Raw genomic sequence first — 21191 nt, forward strand, 5'->3', positions numbered from 1 at the left:
GATGGAAACCTGCTCCGCGGGGGGCCTGCCTCTCCTCTCTCTCTCTTCTCTTTCTCTCTTTCTGTCGAATAAATAAGAAAAATCTTTAAAAAAAAAAATTAAGGAAAAAAAAAGTAATTCCCATTCCTGCATCCATAAACAAAACTTTACGGGAACGCAAACAGATACCCCTTCGCTTACGTATGGCTGCTTTTGTGCCAGAATGGTGGAGCTGACCTAGTTGAAGAGATCTGGTGGTCCACCAAGTCTTAAAATTTGACACCTGGCTCTTTTTGGAAAAAAGTCTGCCTACCTATGTATTTGTTGTAGGCACAGCATGTCAGAAATAGTAGCAAATGCTATCCTTCCATTTACAGATGAGAAAACTAAACACACACAGAGTTTAAGCTACCATTACAAAGAAAGGATGAGCTGAGTGAATCATGATGCTGAAATTCAAACCTGAGTCCGCCTGTTTCCAAAGCTGTAACCCCGGAACTCAGGCAATGTGACACGATGCGTTTTACGATTCATACTACGTCACCTTCCCTTCTCCGGGACGGCACCGCATGTGCTGACGCGTCATGATTTATGAAACCGTTCCTTCACTGCCGGAACTAGGCCCTGGTTTCTTGCACATACCAATGAAGCCAAAAATAAAATTTTACAGATGTGCGGGGCTTGCTTAAAAAAAGAAGCAGTAAGATTCAAAATAAAGGTTTTTTTTATTTTTTTTTTTTAAGATTTATTTATCTGACAGAGAGACAGAGTGAGAGAGGGAACACAAGCCGGGGTAGTGAGAGAGGCAGAAGCAGGCTTCCACTGAGCAAGGAGCCCAATGCGGGGCTCGATCCCAGGACCCTAGGATCATGACCTGAGCTGAAGGCAGACGCCCAACGACTGAGCCACCCAGGTGCCCCAAAGAAGCAGGTTTTAAATATGAATAAAAGCCTCTAGCTTTTTCTGGGCTTCTCTGCACATAACTCCGAAAAGGTCAATTACCCTGGATTTCCTTTTGTCTCAGACATCACAGGCTGCACCGTCCTGCGGGAAAGAACAGGACAAGAGAAACCCGGGTTTGGGGCGTGCGGGGGCCGCGGGGGATGCAAGTGTGGTCCATGCCATCCTGTCACATTCCAACACTGCACGGCCTTCAGCCTACCTAAGCAGAGCACAAAGGGGGAAGAAGGGTTTCCCCTCATTCTGGGTCTCAGCTCAGCCCAGTTACTGATAAACACAGTTTGCTCACAGGCTCGGGCCATTTCTCTTAAGCATTAGCCTAGACCCCTGGTTATGCGCACTTCAAGAGGGAGATTTCACGGAGGTAAGAAGCCAAGTGAAGACACAAACAGGCTGGAGGGATGTGGCCTCAAGGGAAGGAACCAGGCAGCCTCTCCAAGCCACAGAGGCCAGAAGGATCCTCCCCTAGGCCTCCGGACACACCTGGCTCTGCCACACCGTGATTTTTGACCTCTGGCCCCCAGAATGGTGAGACAACATTTCTGTCGTTCTATGTGCCCCCCCACCCCACCCCCCCATTTAGTCATTTACTACAACAGCAACACAAACTGAACACAGCCCTCCACCATTCCTTCTCTCCTCACCAGTTTTCTCCGACAATAAGCCACACAATTTCTGCCCTCAGGGCTCCCTCTGCTGCTATCTGTGTGGCCTCTCAACCCTGCGTCCACCTCCCTGCGTGGTTGACAATGAACGTCTTATCTCCTCCATCAGCAGTTAAGCTCGGAAGTCTGGAACTGTCTGATGCGGGTTAAACACAAAAAGAGCTACCAGGTTGTTTCCAAGAAACACACTTAGAGCAAAGTGATTCACAAAGAGGGAAAGGAAAGAAAGACAGGTGTTCAAAAGGGCCCTGAAAGGAATACCCGCCCCAATGACGGCCAGTGGGAACCAGGACAAAGAGCTGGTGAGAAGCTGCGGCCGCACTGCTGGCTCGTGGAAAAACTGCGTAGGGTGGCAGTGGAAAAACTGCGTAGGGTGGCAGGGAACACTGCTGGCCAGCAGTGGCCACATTCCCCCTAAGGTGGGAGACAGGTCCCCGTCAAGGGCCAGGGCCAAGCAGGGCTAGTTTCTCTGCAGGACGAAGACTTCATTAGGAAAAAACATGAGCAACAAAGTTTGAAAATGCCACCCTGGAAACAGACTGGATACTTACAAACAAAAACCATAAGAGTGTCCACTGGTATCGGTTAAGGAGAAGTTAGGGCTCCCCTCCCCGGGGCAGTGGGCCCAGAACAGGGGCCATGGAACAGTAAAAGGAATCAATTACTCGAGAAGATACAATCCCCTATCTGAGCACCAAATGCCAAAGTCACTAGAAGTGAAAGGAGAACCTGATGGCAAATGACAGAATACAGAACTCGCTAAGCCTCTTGCTACACGAAAGAGAAAGTGCAGAGTATCACTGGCTCCTTTAGGACGTGGACAAAAGTGAAGATGTACTACAAAGCTACGACATACACAAACAGAACAAAAGACTGTGCGGATGGGACAAAAATCAACAGAAATTCTGGAGATAAAAATGCACAGAAAACTTTCCAATCAAGTTAGAATAAAAAATCCTTCCTCAATAACAAGGGGGAGGTTATGTGCTTCATGGCCACCGATGTGACCTAAAGGTTTTGGGGGCCCTTAGCTAAAGCTCCATTGCCGAGTGACACACACACAGTCACAAAGTCACACAGTCACAAAGTCACACGCTCACGCGCGTACTGCTCAAGAACCAATAATCGTTTTTACATGACTGAACAGCCAGGGGGGAAAATAATCAAAAGAACATTTCACGGCATGTGTCAATTACATGAAATTCACGTTTCACTGTCCAGACATACAAGTTTCATTGGAATACAGCCACACCCACTATTTATACATCATCTGTGTCTCTGAGATACACCAGAGTTCAGCTGCTACCACAGAGACCGTACACCCCTTTATAGAAAGTTTGCCGACCCGGTCTAATCCATGCAGGGTAAATCATAACTCAATTGCAGAATGGAGTTCTGGAGACCAATTTCTAGGGAGAAATTAGCTGACAGCTGTGTTCAGCATGGGGTCTGGGAACCACACCGGAAGAGGCATTAAAATGTAGGGGGATCTTGGTATAGGAATTCAAATCTATAAAGGGATTTTTTTTCCATATAGGAGGGAATCTTGTGTGCTGTTTGGAAATGTGTGTTGTTTCATAAAATGAATTAGGGAGATAAACAGAGGTGTATTGGGGGAAACGTCTGGCATGATTAGTCACGTCACAGAACAGCCATGTGTCTTGTCCATTGGAAGGATTCGTGGAGAACCTGAGGAGCCTCTAGCCATCCGTAAGACAGAAAGCACGTTAACAGTTTAAGAGCCGATGGCTATCGTGCTTTGAGTGATAGCCCCCCAAAACGCATCTACCCAGAACCTTGGCATGTGACCTCATTTAAAAAGAGGGTGCCTACAGATAGGACTAGAGAGTAAAGATCAAAATGGGTAAAGGGTTAATTAAGGGTAAGGATCAAAATGAGATTACTCCAGATAAGGGTGGGTCCTAATCCAATGACCACCCTTTTAAAAAAGAGGGAAGGACACACAGAAACAGGGAAGAAAGCTGCGAGATGGGAGTGATGCCACCAGAAGCCAAGGAATGCGAGGAGCCACCAGAAACCAGAAGAAGCAAAGGCGGCTCCCCCTACCCCCGCCTGAGTCTTCACAAGGAGCGCAACCCTGATGCGACCCTGTTTTCTGATGCCTGGCCCCCAAATCGTGACAGAACAGGTTTCTGTTGTTTTAGGCCACCCAGTTTATGGTGATTTGCTGCACCAGCCCTGGCAAACCAAGACAATCCCCTCCAAAGTGCCCCTCCAATCCCAACTTCTCTGATGTTCTGCGAAGGCAAGGACTATTTTAATTTCTTCTAGAAACTCACACAGCCTCCTATAGTGCTAATGTTGCTAAAAGAAAAAGTCAACAATACTAACTTCGTTCTTTGTGAAAGGTTAAAAAGAGTTGTATTTTTTATTTTTTATTTTTTTAAAAGATTTTATTTATTTATTTGACAGAGAGAGAGAGAGGTCACAAGTAGACAGAGAGGCAGGCAGAGAGAGAGGGAGAAGCAGGCTCACTGCCAAGCACAGAGTCCGATGTGGGGCTCGATCCCAGGACCTTGAGATCATGACCTGAGCTGAAGGCAGAGGCTTAACCCACTGAGCCACCCAGGAGCCACCCCCCACCCAAAAAAAGAGGTGTATTTTTTAAATGAATGTTTTTCTTTTCCAAGACCTGTAGATTCATATGCAATTGTAAGAAACAATTCAGAGATCTGGTTGGGCCCTTTACCCATTTTCTCCCCATAGCAACATATGCAAAACTAGAGTACAGAATCCCAACCAAAATACTGGCATTGATTCAGCCCAGTAATGGGATTCCACTTCCCCAGATTAACGTACTCACGCAGGGGTGGGGGGTGGGGGTCCAGTTCCATCCACCACCATTAAAGATACACAACAATTTCATCACCAGGGCTATATGCTATCATAATGCCTGGAAACACATGCCTTGTCTGTATCTCTATCTATAAATATGAACATGATGGCTGGTTCAAAGACAGACCTTTGAAAAGCCCAGATGAGAAGGCTTATGTACTCGATCATTAAAATAGAAAGCAAACATCTTCCCAGATGTTATAAGGTAATATGTAAGGGGGAAAAACGCAGATGTTACCCCAGAATAGGTTCTGCCAATGGACGCAAGCCTCCTACCTTGTCCTTTTTATCCTGTCGGGCGTATGGAAAACACGGGATCACAGCGGTCACCCTGGACGACGACGCAATCTTGCACGCGTTGATCATGATGAGGAGCTCCATGAGGTTGTCGTTGATCTCCCCGCAGCCACTCTGGATGATGTAGACATCTTCACCCCTCACGCTTTCACCAATCTCCACACTAGGAAAAGAAAAAGCGCTAACGGCGAAGCAGGCTTGCGTCTCGGAGGTCCCCTGGAGCACAACTGTGGGGCAAGGATTCCCCGTACAGTGGCACTCATGGCTAGGACCTCCCACAGCCAAAGGATGCAGAACAAAAGAGGCGAAGGGAAAGGGGTGAGGAGCAAACTCCGCGGGCAAGTAGGTGTAAGCTTCACCCCCCAAGCGACGCACGGTGACAATATGCCCCAAGTGCTGTCCGCCACGGAAGCTCATCAGTGCCCAGGCTCGTACCAGGGGGAGGGGCGGGGGGGTGCAGCTGGGGGGTCCCATGGGCTCTATCTGCCTGGCCCGGACCAAGATCCCAGACCCCCAGGGGTTCCACATTAAGCACATCGCTCGCACAGTTAGGCAGAGCGAGCTGTTCCTATCTGGGAAGGGCGGGAACCGTGGCAAAAACAAGGTTCCCAAAGGCCCTCTGAGGACCCCAGGCAAGCCGCGCTTTCTCACATAGCAGAGGATCTTCTACACTCGCCGGAAATATGTCTCAGTCCTGCCATATTTACCTCTTTCTGCTAAACAGTATACTGAGCTTTGCTTTTATTAAAGTTCCATAAACGCATTGCTTAAAAAGTTCTCGTCATTCTGTAAGGCTCGTCGCAAACATCTCAGAGGCAACCCACGTCAACTCCGGCTGCGGCTCTCAGGCATTTATCGTCAAGTCTCCATCAGTTCGTTTCTCTGGCTTCATCTTGAGTTTGCACTTCCGGCACCACGTGCTGGCGTCTAGCTATGCAGACGAGGAGCGAACTAAGCCCCATACCCCGCACCCGCGTCACCTGCAGCGCCGGCAGCAACCTTCCAACCAAACAGGACGGCTACTTGGAACTCTGTAAGGGCTATTCCGAGTTGAGCCATAAAGCAAACTTCAATCCAAGGTTAGATTTCCCTCTTACACATAGCTTTTGCTGATCTGTCTTCCCTGGAGTCTATCGCCTTACGTTTTCACCTGCTAAGTTTTCTAAGTAGTGAAGACAAATTCCAGCGGAAACACTAGCCTGACCATCTACATTCCCACGACGTCGGTGGCAAGCGCCATCTCCAGCTCACTGTCCTGCCGTGTCTTCTCCCACCACTGGCTGCCCCGGGGTTCTCCTTCTGCCTCTGCACAGGTGCCGCCCCCCCAGGGGGGTGCGAGGAATCCCACCAACCCTTCCCCCACACTCAATCCCCCACTTCCTGTATCCTCTTTCTTGCTGTACTTCTTCGTTTGGCTGGTTGGCATCCTCCAGTAGCTTCTGGAGAAAGAGTAAAGAGGAGCTTCAAAAGTCTCTGAAAACTGCATGTTGGAAAACCTGCGTTTTGGGTAGAGAATGGTGAGTGTTCAAGACAACAGCGAGCCAGCCCATCCCTGGCACGCGCCTTCCCATGGGAAGAAAAGGGAAATAGCGCTGTGTGCTGGGGCAGGTCCTTCCCAGAGCAGTGCCAGGAACCAAGGAGACCCTCGGCTGTGCTACATTTTTCCACAATTGATACCTGGAGCATAATACGAATTCTGCATTTGCTTCCACACCACCTTTCATCCTGAGATGAGAAGGCAGAAAACCGCACTGCCCCCAGTTGAATGGAACCACTGAGAAATACTTGGCACATGTGCGCACGCACCCTCCCCACGAGGACCACAGCCACACCCATCCACATCTGGTATCACCATTCCCCACATGCCTTCAATCACCCTCCCCCCATCGCCTCACAAGAACCCCAAAGCTATGACCCTTCAGAGACCTGCTTCCACAAGGAAGCTGTAGGTCTTCTTCAGTGGAAAGTGTCATACTTACTACAGTGTTTATGTATTTTTTTAAACAATTATTTATTGGGGGGAGCACAACCAGGGGGCAGGGGCAGAAGGTGAGGGAGAAGCAGGCTTCCTGCTGAGCAGGGAGCCTGATGTGGGCCTTGATCCTAGGACCCTGTGATCATGACCTGAACCAAAGGCAGACACTTAACCAACTGAGCCACCCAGGCATCCCATTACTGTTTAAACCTTCAGTATGTGTAGCGTTTTCACCATTTCTGTTGTATCCCATCTTCTTAAAGCAAGTTACGGAAGAAGTTTGAGTGCTGGTCCAACCCCAGTTTTCCCATAAACCCTGTGCTTTTTATTGTATGATTTTGCCTAGCATGATGATTAGGAAAGCATGTCACAGTACAGTAAGATGGTCTGCAATGGGCTCACCCTGAGAAGAAATAGAAAGACTCTTACTTTAAAATTATAAGTGAGGCACATAAATAACTACCCTTATCTCTTCTACTATCAGAAGCCAATTATACCCAATGATACTGCTTTATCAACAAAGCCAACTGTTTCTAAAACTTTTAAAATGAGTCGACATTTCCGACACCATGCAGCAGTATGTTGAATCCACAGACGCTTCTACCCGACTTCAACTAGAATTAATTGGAACACAAAAATGAAGTCTTTCAAGTTGAACTGATCTGCAAGTCAGTTCTGATAACAGGGGTCCTGTTTTTCTACGTTCTCTGCTGTGAATGGAAAGAGTATGAAGAGAGAGACAGAATTCTATATGCCCCCTCCTATTTTGAGTTCTAAGGAGCTAACCGTAATTCCCTTGTGAATATCCTGTCAACTGCGGAATAAGGCCAATTTGGAAATCGCGGAATTATATAGCTAGAATTAAGGTTATTGACCAGCTGACCTTAAAATAGGGAGATTTCCCGGAGATTATTCAAGTTGGCACAATGCAATCACAAGGGTCCTTTAAATGGGACAGGAAGACAGAAAAGGTTAGAGAGACAGGAGGTCTGAGGCAGGGGGAGAAAGGTGCTGCATGGTTGGCTCTGAAGACGGAAGAAACCAAGGGCTGCTGGCAGCCTCTCCAGGCTGAGAAAGGCAAGCGAATGGCTTCTCCCCAGAGCCTCCGGAAGGGAATGCAGCAACGCATAACAGACTTCTAACCTACACAGCCACGAGATGCAGCGGCGACAGAGGGGACATGGGCCTGCCAAGCCCGAAGTATTTACTACCTGACCTGTTACAGAACAAATGTGCCAGCATCTGGTGTTAGGACTGTTTATCCCCTAAGACCTGTTTCTCTGGCCTATTTTTCTTTAGGAACTTCAGTCCCCTTATGATTAGCAGTCCAGCAGAGGACGGAAAGTCCTATCACCATGGCAACTCTTCTCCCCAAAGCTATTCCTGCTTCTACTCATAAAGATGATCACGACTGATCTTTCTTGTAGGGTCTTTTAAAAATTGTGGCCAGAAGGCAGCATCCTTTTGCTGTTCAGATGAAGAATCGTCACAGATTCCGAAATAAGAAGGCAGGTGAGTTTATGTGACTCAACAATGAATGGGTGTGGTTGATTAAAAGATGGCTGCAGATGCTTTAAAAACTTTTCCCACCAAGAAGCGGAGTCTAGGGGCGCCTGGGTGGCTCAGTCGGTGAAGCGTCTGCCTTTGGCTCAGGTCGTGATTCCAGGATCATGGGACTGAGCCCCGCATCAGCAGGGAGCCTGCTTCTCCCTCTCCTCCTTCACGTGCGCTCTCTCTCAAGTAAATAAATAAAATCATATAAAAAAAAAGTAGTGGAGTCTAGGGGCACCTGGGTGGCTCAGTCAGTTAAGCATCCAACTCTTGGTTTCAGCTCAGATCATGACCTCAGGGCTGTGAGAAAAAAGAAAAAGTAAAAAGTGGATTCTATGTTCCCCTTCCCTCAGATTTGGGAAGACTCTGTAGTGACAATGCCCCAACTTCAGGGCCCAGAGCTTACCAGACCAGCAGACCCACTGCCTGTCCTCCATGCTGTAAGGAAGCTCAAGCAGCCCCGGGCGGGGCGGGAGTGGAGGCGTGTGGGGGGAGGTCCTGAGGGTCCTGACCAAGCTGCCAGGCAGGAGCAGGCACGGACTTACCGGCCATGTGAGCAGGCCACCTGCGAAGTAGACCCTCTAGCCCCAGGTAACCGTCCCAGACGCCATCACACAGGGCACTGCCCAAACTGCACGTTTGTGAGTCAAATACACAATCGCTGTTTTAAATGGTTAAATTCTGGGGTGATTTGTTACACAAGAGAAAACCAAAACTCTGGGTCTTTCAGTACAGCTAACCACTCTGGGCAGTTGAACTGACCAGGATAAAATGTTACAACAGACCTTCATACACCTTCATTGTGGAATTTCAGCCATCTCTACGGAAGCCCGTGCAGAAACATCTCTCTGCATATTTCAAATGATTCAGAGGGGCTCCTCGGTGGCTCAGGTCATGATCTCAGGGTCCCGGGATAGGGCCCTGTGCTGGGTTCCGTGCTCAGAGATGAGTCTACTTGTCCCTCTCCCCCTACTCATGCTCACTCACGCTCCCTCTCTCTCAAACGAATAAATACCATCTTTAAAAATAAACAAAAAAATCACTAAAGTGATTGAGAGATGAGAAGGGAAATTCAGGAGGCCCCGTGTCTGATTAAGTGGTATTTTAAAGGTGGGGAAAGAGGGGCACTTGGGTGGCTCAGGCGGTTAAGCGTCTGCCTTCAGCTCAGGTCATGGTCCCAGGGTCCTGGGATTGAATCCTGCAATCAGCTCCTTGCGTTGGGGGGGGGGGGGGGTGTGTCCGCCCCCCTGCTTGTGCTTTCTCTCTCTCTCTCTCTCTCTCTCTCTGACAAATAAATAAATATATAAAACATTTTTTAAAAGATTATGTATTTATTTATTTGACAGAGATCACAGGTAGGCAAAGAAGCAGGCAGAAAGAGAGGAGGAAGCAGGCTCCCTGACGAGCAGAGATCCCGATGCAGGGCTCGATCCCAGGACCCTGGGATCATGACCTGAGCCACCCAGGTGCCCCTAAATACATAAAACATTAAAAAAAAAGTGGGGAACAACGGGGAACAGGTGCCTGGCTGGCTCAGCTGGATAAGCATGCTACTTTTGATTCTTGGAATTCTCAGTTTGAGCCTCACATTGGGTATAGAGATTACAAAAAAAAAAAAAAGAAAAAAAACAAAACTTAAAAAAAAAAAAAAAAAAAGTGGGGAATGGAAGGAGTGATGACCAGGAGACATTAAAGCACATTCCTGGTCCTGGCTCTGGGGAGAGGTTCAGGAAGCTTACACGAACTAAATCAATTTTCTCTTCTTTTTACCCCGTTTCTCATCTCTAGGACTACACAGTAAAAACCAGATCACTAGTACAATACCTAGTACAGAGAGGACTGTTTGTAAAAATCAACCTCTGGACCTGCAAAGTTCATGGGAAAGAGAAACGTCAGGAAGCTAACCTGTTATATTCCAAAAATAAAAACATACAGGGGTGCTGGGGTGGCTGCCATTAAGCGTCTGCCTTTGGCTCAGGTCATGAGCCCAGGGTCCTGGGATGGAGCCCCACACCGGGCTCCCTGCTCAGCAGGAAGCCTGCTTCTCCCTCTCCCCCTGCTTGTGTTCCCTCTCTTGCTGTTTCCCTTTGTCAAATAAATAAAATCTTTAAAAAATATATATATAATGTTGGGGCGCCTGGCTGGCTCAGTCGGGAGCATTGGAGTCTTGATCTCAGGGTAGTGAGTTCAAGCCCTTCCTTGGGCACAGAGATTACTTAAAAAACAAAATAGGGGCGCCTGGGTGGCTCAGTCACTTAAGCGTCCGACCCTTAATTTTGGCTCAGGTCCCGATCTCAGGGAACAGGGATCGAGCCCCGCGTCGGGCTCTGGGCTCAGCTCAGAGTTGGCTTGAGATTCTTTCTCCTTCTGCCCCTCCCCCTGCTCACGTGAGCTCCGGAGCACGGCCTTGCTCTCTCTAAATAACTAAATAAAATCTTTGAAGAATGAATGGTTAAAAAACAAAAAAACCAAACACAAAATAAAAAAATACATAATATAACTATACAAGCAATTCCCAGACGTCACGTTGAGTGGTTTGAGACCTCATGATTTCTAGTTAGCAGGTGGTCATCATAAAATACTCAAAAAACAAATAAAACTGAGTTAAACATACAATCGTACTTCAAGGTCCGAATGAGTTTCCCCCAAAGGTACACACAGCATTTTGAGCAGAAGTCCAACAATGACTTTGCAATGGACTTCTGAGATTGACTATGCTCCAGCAACAAAGGAGGGCGCTGCATGGAGAGAACAGGGAAGGGCAACGTATTTGCTTTCAAAACCCACTTCCCGCAGAAATTTCTCCTTTACTTACACGACGCCACCTCCCGAACAAAAACTAGTAGCCCACTCTTGTTATGGCTACTGAAACTTGAATAGGACTGGCAAGATATTACAACATTCAAGCCCCGCTACACTAGCCTTTTCCCGAGCCCGCCACCATGCTTCCAGACTTATCTACTAAACTCCGCGAAGCGGAAACGTTGGGCTCAAGGACTCCCAGCAGGTAGAGCACCTGTTACTCGTTCGCAAACGTTTCTTCACTTACATTATCAACGGGACTATGTATGTATAGTGATTTCCCACTGGGAAGAAGGGTTTCCCAGATCCTATAAAGCTGACTCCACAAACACCACCGTCCCCATATTTCTGACTCTAATTCCTTAGCATCTAAGACATTTTTGACTAATCCGAAAGTCACCCAGGTTTTCTTCTACAAATGTTTCGCTCTAGGCTTCACATTTAGGTACACGATCCATTTCAAGTTCATTTCTGAAACGGTGGGAAGTAGAGATGTTGTTTGTGCGTTTTGGCAGCTCACACCAATTGTTCCCTCACCACTTGTTCAAAGTGTTGGTTGCTTTGGACCTCTGCCAGACATAAAAATGATCCGTAACTGCGTACAGTGCTGGACGCTTGAGGGAGAGAGCTAAAAAGGAGACCCACTTGAAACCGGTCAAAGAGCTTTGTGGACTCAGGCAGGTGGAAAACGGAGCCCCTGTCCCGTTTCGTGGTGGGGGAGGGGAGGGGGGGGGGGGGGGGGGGGGGGGGGGGGGGGAGCACCGGTCTGACCTCACTGAATGGAGGCGACCACGGCTCCTGGACCTGAGACACGGGTAGCGGTTACGCGGGGCCAGGGCCTTGCCGCTGGACACAGCAGAGTCCCACAACTACCAACGCGACCAAAAGTCTATCACCTTTGAGGCAGAAAAATGAGAGGAAGCCCACGGGAACCAGCACGTGCGCTCGGGCGCTCTCGAAACCCGCCGCACAAACACCCCCTCGGCTCAACCCAGAGGTCGGCGCCCGGGACCAGGAGTCACCTGCGAGCTTCTGAAAACGCAGACCCCCACCCAGCCGTGGGGCTCCGAAGCCGCGGGGCAGGCAGGGGAAGCGGCTTCCGAACGACCCCAGGTGAAGGCAGGGCGCAGCCGGGGCTGGGGACGTGGGCGGAGCCGTCCCTCGCACGCCCGGGGTTTGGGACCAGCCTGGAGGGGACGGGGAAACCAGACGGGCACAGCCGGGGACGTCCCTCGCCGCGTGCCCGGCACCGAGGCGGTTCCCGCCGGCCTGCGCCCACCTCTCCTCGACGCTGTGACCGCCCCGAGGTCGCCCTTCCGGGCCAGGGGCCGCCCTCCTCCGCGTCTCCCGGGCGCCGCAGCGGTGGCGCGGAGGCCGCGTCGTGGCCGTCCCGCCCCGGAAGGGGGAGCGGGCGGCCGCGGAGTGGTCCCGGGCGGGCGACGGTCCCCGCCCGGCCCCGCAGCCGCGCGCCCTGCGCCTTCCCCGGCCCGGCCCGGCCGCCGGCGCGGCCCCCACCTGGTCTCCTGGTTGCTGAACTTCTTCGTGACCACCTTGCCCAGCTCCAGGCCCAGCCGGTCGGCCACGCGCTGGGACAGGTCCTGGTGCGAGCTGCCGCTGAAGAGCACGATGTTGGGCATGGCGGAGGCGGCGGTGGCACCGGAGGCTGCGACGCGAGCGGGAAAGCGCGGCTGTCGACCAAAGGAGGAGCGGAGTGGAAGGGAGCTGCAGGGGGCGGAGTCGGGGCGGGGCTCGAGGGGGCGGGGCGGGGCGGAGCTGAGGGGGCGGAGGCGCGGGAAAGCGCCGCGGCGAGACCGGGAGGAGGAGGAGCTGGAGAGGGCGGAGCCGGGGGAGGAGGGGCTGAAGAGGGAGCGCTCTGGGCCCCGTTTTTGACCTTTCTGCCCTGCCTGGAGAGGGAGGGCCAATGTACCAGCTTAACTGGGCACCGAGGGAGGGTGCAGGAAGAGGCGACGGACGTGCCTAGCAACCAGGAGCAGCCCCCCCCAATACCCCCAAACCCACTGCAGACGACCGTGTGCCACTACAAGGGTCTCTAAAACTGTGGCCCGCGGGGTCACAGCCACGGCGCTGTTTGTACCAGAGACCCAAACATTGTTCTTACACGTGAACATTTGCAATCTGTGTGATCTACAGCTGTACCACGTTCGCAACTCAACTAAGAAAAATAGTATCCCCTTCAAAAAGCAAAACAAAACAACAAAAAAAACCCCTTTCCTCTAATTAGTAGTGTGTACTGCAAAATGTTGTACTAAATTCTTATATTTTGTCAATAAAAATATTGTGAAAATTTGTTTTCTCTCGTTCCGTAAGGACCTACATAATAACCTCTCCATTGTGCTTGGTGGCCCACAAAACCTAAATTATTGACTATCTAGTCCTTAATCAAAATTCGCTGATGCCTGAATTACAGAACGGCCCTGTGTCCTTGAAAAAGCCATGAAACCCATGGCCCTCTGAGCCCTGACCGCAGATGGAGGGGCAAGGTTGCTCTCCATGGTGATGGTGAAACTTGATCAAATCAAGGCCCCTCCAGATTCCTCATTTTTAGGTAATCAGGTCAGTTTTGCAACCTCTTGCCTGACCCCGGGAACCTCACCCCCAGCGGCCCCAGTCCCACCAGGTGTTGTCATGTCATCCCCCCTCCCCGTCCCTGCCAGGGCTCTCCATAGCCCTGGAATCTGCTGCCTTTCGCTCCCTCCCTGCATACTGGACCAAAAAAGGTTTTCTCAAGCAGATACAGTCCTGGAGCCAAGCCCTGTGCACAAATCAAATGTATGTAGGGGAAAGGAACATATTACGTGGGAACAGAGGACCCGCATGTTAGTGATGCTGGCAAGTTTCATGCTTCTCAATGACAACAGATTAAACAGGTCAGATAAATGGCTGGTTTTTACCTACCGTGGCCAAGAATTGGCCCTCCGTCCACACCGACGTCCTCCTGCGGGCGGGTTGTAGCCCACTGTAACCTGATTTCGTATAACTGGGATTTGGGGGATTCCTGGGATTATTCATATAATTGGGACTTTTCATCTGGGTCCATGCACTTTTCAAACTTGCCTACCTAGCGCATCGAGTATTTCTTTAAACTCCTGAATCTGTCTGCTTACCAAAAAGCTGTCCCAAACCACCAATTCTGGCAGCATTTCTGCCCCGTTTCGTTCTTCCTGGGGACACGTATGTGCTCCATTATTAAAAAAGAAAAAAAAAACAACAACAACACTACTTGCAATGATTTATTACCTATGTGTTTTACGGTTAATTACCATAGCAATGAGATTTATACTGATACTCAACCATATGTCTAAAATTTTTATTGAATGAGTCTGCTAATGTAATTATTATTTTTAAACTCTCCTAATAAAATTTTCTACTAACAATATTTACTGTAATTTTTATGTCCTTAAAATTTTTCTCATAGACAAGCTATACACATGTTCTTTTCAGGGGGAAAGTGGCTTCTGGATAGCACGGCAGGCCATGGTAACTGGGTAACAAAACTGACAGACTCTATCTTACAGTAGAAGTTAAAGCCCCTGGTCTCTGAGTATGTTAACGGTCAGGGGCTGGGAAGCTAGGGTTGAATCCTCACAAACCATGATGTCAATACTACCAAGGAGAAGCAAGATCTAGATGGGGAAAACTTACCAAATGGTTGTTGGTTCAACTCTTTGATGAGGTACTAGGCTTGAACGCTGAGGGTAAACTGGGATCATCCAAAATCATCATGAGAGGGGTGCCTAGGTGGCTCAGTGGGTTAAGCTTCTGCCTTCGGCTCGGGTCATGATCTCAGGGTCCTGGGATCGAGCCTCGCATAGAGCTCTCTGCTCGGCAGGGAGCCTGCTTCCCACTCCCCCCCCCCCCCCCCCCCCCCTGCCCCCCTGCCTGTGATATCTCTCTCTGTCAAATAAAAAAATAAAAAATCTTTTAAAAAATCAAATCAAATCATCAAGAGTAGCAGACTGTCCAGAAACCTGTCCTTGGCATATCTATGCGGGCCTTAATGAACCACTGTAGGTGAGTTCATTCAAGAGCAGACATTTTCTCTCCAAAGCCCTTTATCTTTGACCCAAAGGACCCAGCTTGTGGTGACAAAACCCTGGTCTAGAGCAGGTTTCTCAACCTTGGCACTACTGACACGTGGGCTGGGTAATTCCTTGCGATGGTGCTGTCCTGTTCATTGGAGGATGTTTAGCGACATCCTTGGCCTCTACCCACGAGATGCCAATAGCACCTTCCGACCGGCTATGACAATCGGGTCTCTGCAGACATTGCCAAATATTCCCCAAGGAGTAAAATCCCGCCAGCTTGATAACCACTTGTCTGAATGCACTCCTGTCCCTTTCCTCCACTCGGATGAGCAAATACTTATCGAGCCTCTGGTATTATCAAATTTGCCAATGTCCCATTGGTCAAAGCAAGTTATGTGGCAAAACCAGCATCAGGATGGTATGCGGCCACATACGGGCATCGATACCAGGTCCGCTAGTCCACCAGAGATCTACCACAGCGCGCTTCTTGGATGGAATGTGGAGTTGAGAGAGCCTCCAGGAAAATGGACCACATGTACAAAGAAAGACTCAAGACTCAGGATGGAGAGAATATGTGCCATGTGTATATGTGATCTCAGATTTTGGCCATATTGTAAAATAGTCATTATTTTAAGACATTATTTTAATGTTAGTGGAGAAAATAAGATATTTCCACTGTTGGCCTCTCACTTCACTGACTCATCAATAGGACTACTATGAGAAACACTGATTTGAGTTTACGAACAGTTTCACGTTGTATATTCCCCACATCATTTAGCCAATATCTTTGTATATAGTAAGAGCTCTCAACATTTGCAAGATGAATTTATTCCCAACTACCCTAGGGCTGAGAAATGGAAGAAATGGCCCAAAGTTACATGGCTAGTAAAAGGCAGCAAGGGAATCAGAATGCAGGCCTTTGAACTCAGTCCTTTCTCTCCAGAACAGTGATGCCCAAAAGTAGTATAATGCAAGCCACATATGTAATTTACATTTTTTCGTAGCCATATTTAAAAAGAGCAAAAACAGGGGCACCTAGGTGGCTCAGTTGGTTAAGCATCTGCCTTCAGCTCAGGTCATGATCCCAGAGTCTTGGGATCGAGCCCCACATCGGGCTCCCTGCTCAGCAGAAGCCTGCTTCTCCTTCTTCCTCTCCCCCTACTTGTGTTCCCTCTCTCGCTGTATCTCTGTCAAATAAATAAATAAAATCTTTAAAAAATAAATAAATAAGATAAAATATTAAAAAATAAGTAAAAAGAGTAAAAACAGTGACGTTATTTTAATGACACACTTTATTTAACCTAATATGTCCCAAATGTTATCACTCCTACATGTAATCACTATAAAAAAAATTAATGAGATATTTTGCATTCCTTTTTTTATTTTTGCTCACATGAAGTCTTTGAAATACACTTTACAACTACAGCACACCTCAATTTGGACTATTTTTCCAGGGCTCAACAGTCACCTGTGGCTGGTAGTTGCTTTAAGAGCAAGAAGCTCTAGAACATTGGTTCTTAAGAGCAGTGTCAAGACACCCTGCTGCGCTCATTCAATTGTGTGTATTTCTTAGGAGTGTGGCGAATAATTTCTAACTAATTATAAACTGCTAGAGTTTATAAATAATTTGCTTTAAGATGCAAGTTAAAATAAATACAAGTTTATTCCTCTATTAGTGATATTTTCACTCATAATCAAGTTTTTTTCCTGATTCTTATTTCTATATCACCTCCTTTTACTTTCTATCATTTAAAGAAAAAAATTTTAATAGAGAAGAGTAGAATTAACATCCATAAACCCATCACCTAGATTTAGCAACTACCAAAATTTTGCTAGAGGGGCACCTGGGTGGTTCAGTTGTTAAGCGTCTGCCTTCGGCACAGGTCATGATCCTGGGGTCCTGGGATTGAACCCTGCATTGGGCTCCTTGCTCAGCAGGAGGCCTGATTCTCCGTCTCCCATTCCCCCTGCTGTGTTCCCTCTCTCGCTGTGTCTCTGTCCAATAAATAAATACAATCTTAAAAAAAATTTGTTTTGCCAGATTTGGGGTGTCTGGGTGGCTCAGTCAAGCTCCCGACTCTTGATTTCGGCTCAGGTCATGATCTCAGGGTAGTGAGCTCCACGTGTCCAGCCCTGCATTGACCCCCACATGGGCCCCCCCCTTCCAGCCCTGCTTTGCTCCGTCAGCACTCAGTGGAGAGTCTGCTTCCCCTCTCCCTCCCCTGCTGCCCCTCTCCCCACTTGCATTCTCTCTCTTAAATAAATAAAATAAATCTAAAAACAAATTGCCATATTTGCCTCATCTGCTTTGTCTGATGTAAACTACAGTAATTGTATAGTCACCTCTAAATCGTTCCATCTGTGTCTATAAAAAGATAAAGAAATCACACCATATAGAAAAATTAACTCAAAATGGACCAAAGCCCTAAATGTAAGAGCTACAGTTGTGAAATTCTCGGAAGACAACGTAACTGTTCATGACCTTGCGTTAAACAATGATCTCTTTAATATGACACCAAAAGCACAAGCAACAGCAACAACATAAACAGATGAACTAGACATCAAAATTGTAAACTTTTGTGTTTCAAAGGAGACCATCAAGAAAGTGAGGACAGGGGTGCCTGGGTGGCTCAGTGGATTAAAGCTTCTGCCTTCGGCTCAGGTCATGATCCCAGCATCCTGGGATCAAGCCCCTCATCGGGCTCTCTGCTCAGCAGGGAGCCTGCTTCTTCCTCTCTCTCTGCCTGCCTCTCTGCCTACTTGTGATCTCTGTCTGTCAAATAAATAAATAAAATCTTAAAAAAAAAAAAAGAAAGAAAGTGAGGACAGCCCAAAGCGTAGGAGAAAATGTTTGCAGCCAATCTCTCTGATGAGGGAACTGTATCTAGGATGTATAAAAAATGGCCACAACCCAGTGAAGGACAATTTTTAAAAATGGGCAAAGGAGCATGCACAAGGATATTTATAGCATCTTTATCCATAATTGGCAAAACTTGGGAGCAACCAAGATGTCCTTCAGTAGGTGAATGGATAAACAGTGGTCCATCCAGACAATGGAATATTATTCAGTGCTCAGACAAAATGTGCCATCAGGCCATAAAAAGACACACAGGAACCTCCAATGTATATTACTAAGTAAAAGAAGCCAATCTGAAAAGTCTGCATAGTGTATAATTCCAGGTATGGGAATGTTCTGGAAAAGGCAAGACTAAGGAAACAGTTAACAACAACAATAAAAAAGATTAGCCTTGCCAGGGGTTTGGAGGAGGGAGGAAGGAAGAGATGGAGCACAGGGTTTCCAGCACAGGGAAACTACCCCGCATGACCTACAGTGGAGGCTACATGTTGTTACACATTTGTCTAAACCCTTGGAAGTTACGTCAAGAGTGAACCCTAATGTCAGCTACGGATCTGGGTTGATAATAATGTGTCCCTGTTGGTTCATCATTTGTAACAAATGTACTGCTCTAGTACAGGGTGGTGATGCTCAGGGAGCCTGGGCTGTGTGGGGAGGCAGGAGGTATCTGGATGGGAACTCGCTGTACTTTCCACTCGATTTTGCTGTGAACCCAAAACTGCTCTTGAAAAAAAAAAAAAATACCAACAAAGTACATCTAGAAATGGAAAAAAAAAAAAAAAAAGGAAGGAAGGAAGAAAAGAAGCAAAGGATCTGAACAGCTATTTCTCCACAGAAAATATACAAAAGGTTAATAAACACACAAAAAAGATGATCGGCGTCATTAGCCGTTGGAAGAAAAGCAAATGAAAACCACAGTGAGATACCACTTCACATCCGTTAGGATGGCCATACGCAAAAAGACAGGTATGACAAATGGTGGTGAGGATGTGGAGAAACTGGAACCCTCGAACACTGCTGGCGGGAATTCAAAATGGCGCCACTGCGCTGGAAAACAGTCTGGCTGTTTGTTCCTCAGTTAAACACAGAGTTACCATACGACCCAGCCATCTCACTCTTGGGTGGATAGCCAAAAACTGGGAAAACAGGCGCTCAAATAAACAGTCGACGTGAACGTTCATAGCAGTACTATTCAAAGATAAAAGCCACCCAGATGTCCATGAACTGAAGAGTAGCCAAACAAAAGGCCATACCTCCACACAATAGAATATCATTCAGTCATCAAAAGGAATGAAGTCCTGATACAGGCGATGACGTGGGTGAACCTTACGAAGGGCATGCTAAGTGAAAGAAGCTGGTTACCACAGAGGACCGCATGGGGCTTGACTCCAAGTTCAGAATAGGCCCAGTCTATAGACATAGAGTAAGTGAGGTGGTGCCAGGCGCTGGGGGCTGGGGACACTAGCGTGTGATGGTTAAGGGGGGGTGGGGTTTCTTTTGGGGGTAATGAAAATATTCTAAAATTCTAAAATGGACTGTGGAGATAGAGGCCCTACTCTGTGAATATATTCAGAGCCACTGAATTTTGCACTTTAAATGGGCGAACGGAATGGTACATAAATTATACCACAGTAAGAGCAGTTCAAAAGAAAGATAAGGACATTTTTCTTCATGATTCCAACACCATAATCCCATCTAATGTATTACCATGTCATTGTCCTGCTCTCAGTGACACTGAGATTGATCACTGGTTTAAGGTGGTGACAGATTTTTCCACAGTAAAGCTTTCTGCTCTGCAAAATGCTAGTTTTCTAGTTCTACCATTCCTCCTGGTCTGCAAACACTAGCTGGAATTCCTCAGTAAAGAAGAACTTAAAAACAAAAACAAAAACAGAAGAGATTCCCTTCATCTTCTGGGGCTCCTTGGTTATCCCAAAGTAGAGTTTGTACCAGAAAAGCAAGACAAAAAGTTTCTTTTTTCTTCCCTTTGATTATCAGTCTTCAGGGAAAGGAGTTTGGTATGTAAATGTTGCCTCCCCCTAACAGGAAGCAGAGATCCTCGTGGATTTGGCAGATCCAAGGTCTGGGGCAGGAACAATGCAAGTCAGGACGTCTTGCCTCGGCTCTGTCAAAGACAAGGAGGAATATGTCTAGAGGATAAAGAAACCAGCTTGAAGGAGTGGGTGCTGATCAGTGTGAACGTCAAAACTTCGTGGAATGATAATTGCCTGAAATGCACCAGTATGTTAAAATCAATGAGTCTACAATGACACTCAATTAAATGAAAACCAGAACAAAACAAAGTAACCCTCACTTGAACCCAGTAAGGTGAATGTTAGACTAACTCCTTTCCATGAAAATTGGCCAGTAAAGAGTCAGCTTTCTGGAGAGGCAAGGTGAAGATGGTATTAACTGATTTCTCGGGTGATTACGTATCCTCTGATGCTGTCCAGGGGAACGTCCTTTCCATGTAGGTCGGATCAGTCACTTCTGGAAATTAGATCAAAGATAAAGGCTCTGGTGCCATGAGTAGGCTTAAGGGAGCTAGACACAGCATACATAATTCAAGTCGAAGAGTCAAATGGCATGAGATTCCCGTACCAGGGGGTAGATGGGTGTATGAGGAGGTCTTATAGTGGTGGAACTAGAAGGTTTTTAAATGGGGTACCCCATTCGCATTGTCGTGAGAAGGTGGGGTAGTGTTCTGATGACAAGAGCAACAGAGTCAGGTAAGTAAAACCGAGCTTCATTTTAGCGTGAGCCAAACCAACAGAGAAGTGGAGGGTTTATATTTTGGGACCAATAAGAGCGAGTAGCTGCAAATTCTTTCTAGAATAAGGTAGTCATTGAGAGAAGGAGTAATGATACTGGAACTGTATATAACACTACACGGCAGACCTTCACAGCAAACCTATGTAATCAATCTTATGACTGTTTTCACAGGTAGAGAAACTAAGGAACAGAGAGGTGAGGTAACTTACCTGAGGTCACACAGTTACACAGTGGAGCCAGGCAGCTTTAACTACTGCTTCTTACTTCACTCCACTATGGAAGTGGGAGCCGTTGAAGAAGGCTGTCCATTTTGGATCAACGCAGTGTATAAAAAGAGTACTTCTTCCTTATGGTAGTGTTTCCTGTTCCTAAAGAATCCCAGGAACACAATTTTGATAAACATTATCCCATCCACCCAACATTTTTTTAGA

General features: G+C 47.5%; 1 protein-coding gene across 6 annotated transcripts in view; it reads right to left on the reverse strand.

Moving 5' to 3' along the window:
• Positions 1-12789, reverse strand: part of LOC111157154 (phosphoribosyl pyrophosphate synthetase 2) — a 35792-nt gene extending 23003 nt beyond the window's left edge. For 2 of the 6 annotated variants that reach the window (XM_022518420.1, XM_022518421.1), the window contains exons 1-2: positions 12601-12784; positions 4737-4920 (exon numbers count right to left, since the gene is read on the reverse strand). In XM_022518420.1, coding sequence (XP_022374128.1) covers positions 4737-4920; positions 12601-12722 — 306 coding nt within the window. In that variant the 5' untranslated portion in view covers positions 12723-12784. Of the gene's footprint in view, positions 1-4723; positions 6774-12600 lie in introns of those variants that run through there. The other 4 variants (XM_022518417.1, XM_022518418.1, XM_022518419.1 and 1 more) reach the window with 4 other exon arrangements.
• Positions 12790-21191: the final 8402 nt, after the last annotated feature.

This window comes from Enhydra lutris, unplaced genomic scaffold, assembly GCF_002288905.1.
Source record: "Enhydra lutris kenyoni isolate GAN:26980312 unplaced genomic scaffold, ASM228890v2 scaffoldscaffold52, whole genome shotgun sequence".
Lineage (NCBI taxonomy): Eukaryota > Metazoa > Chordata > Mammalia > Carnivora > Mustelidae > Enhydra > Enhydra lutris.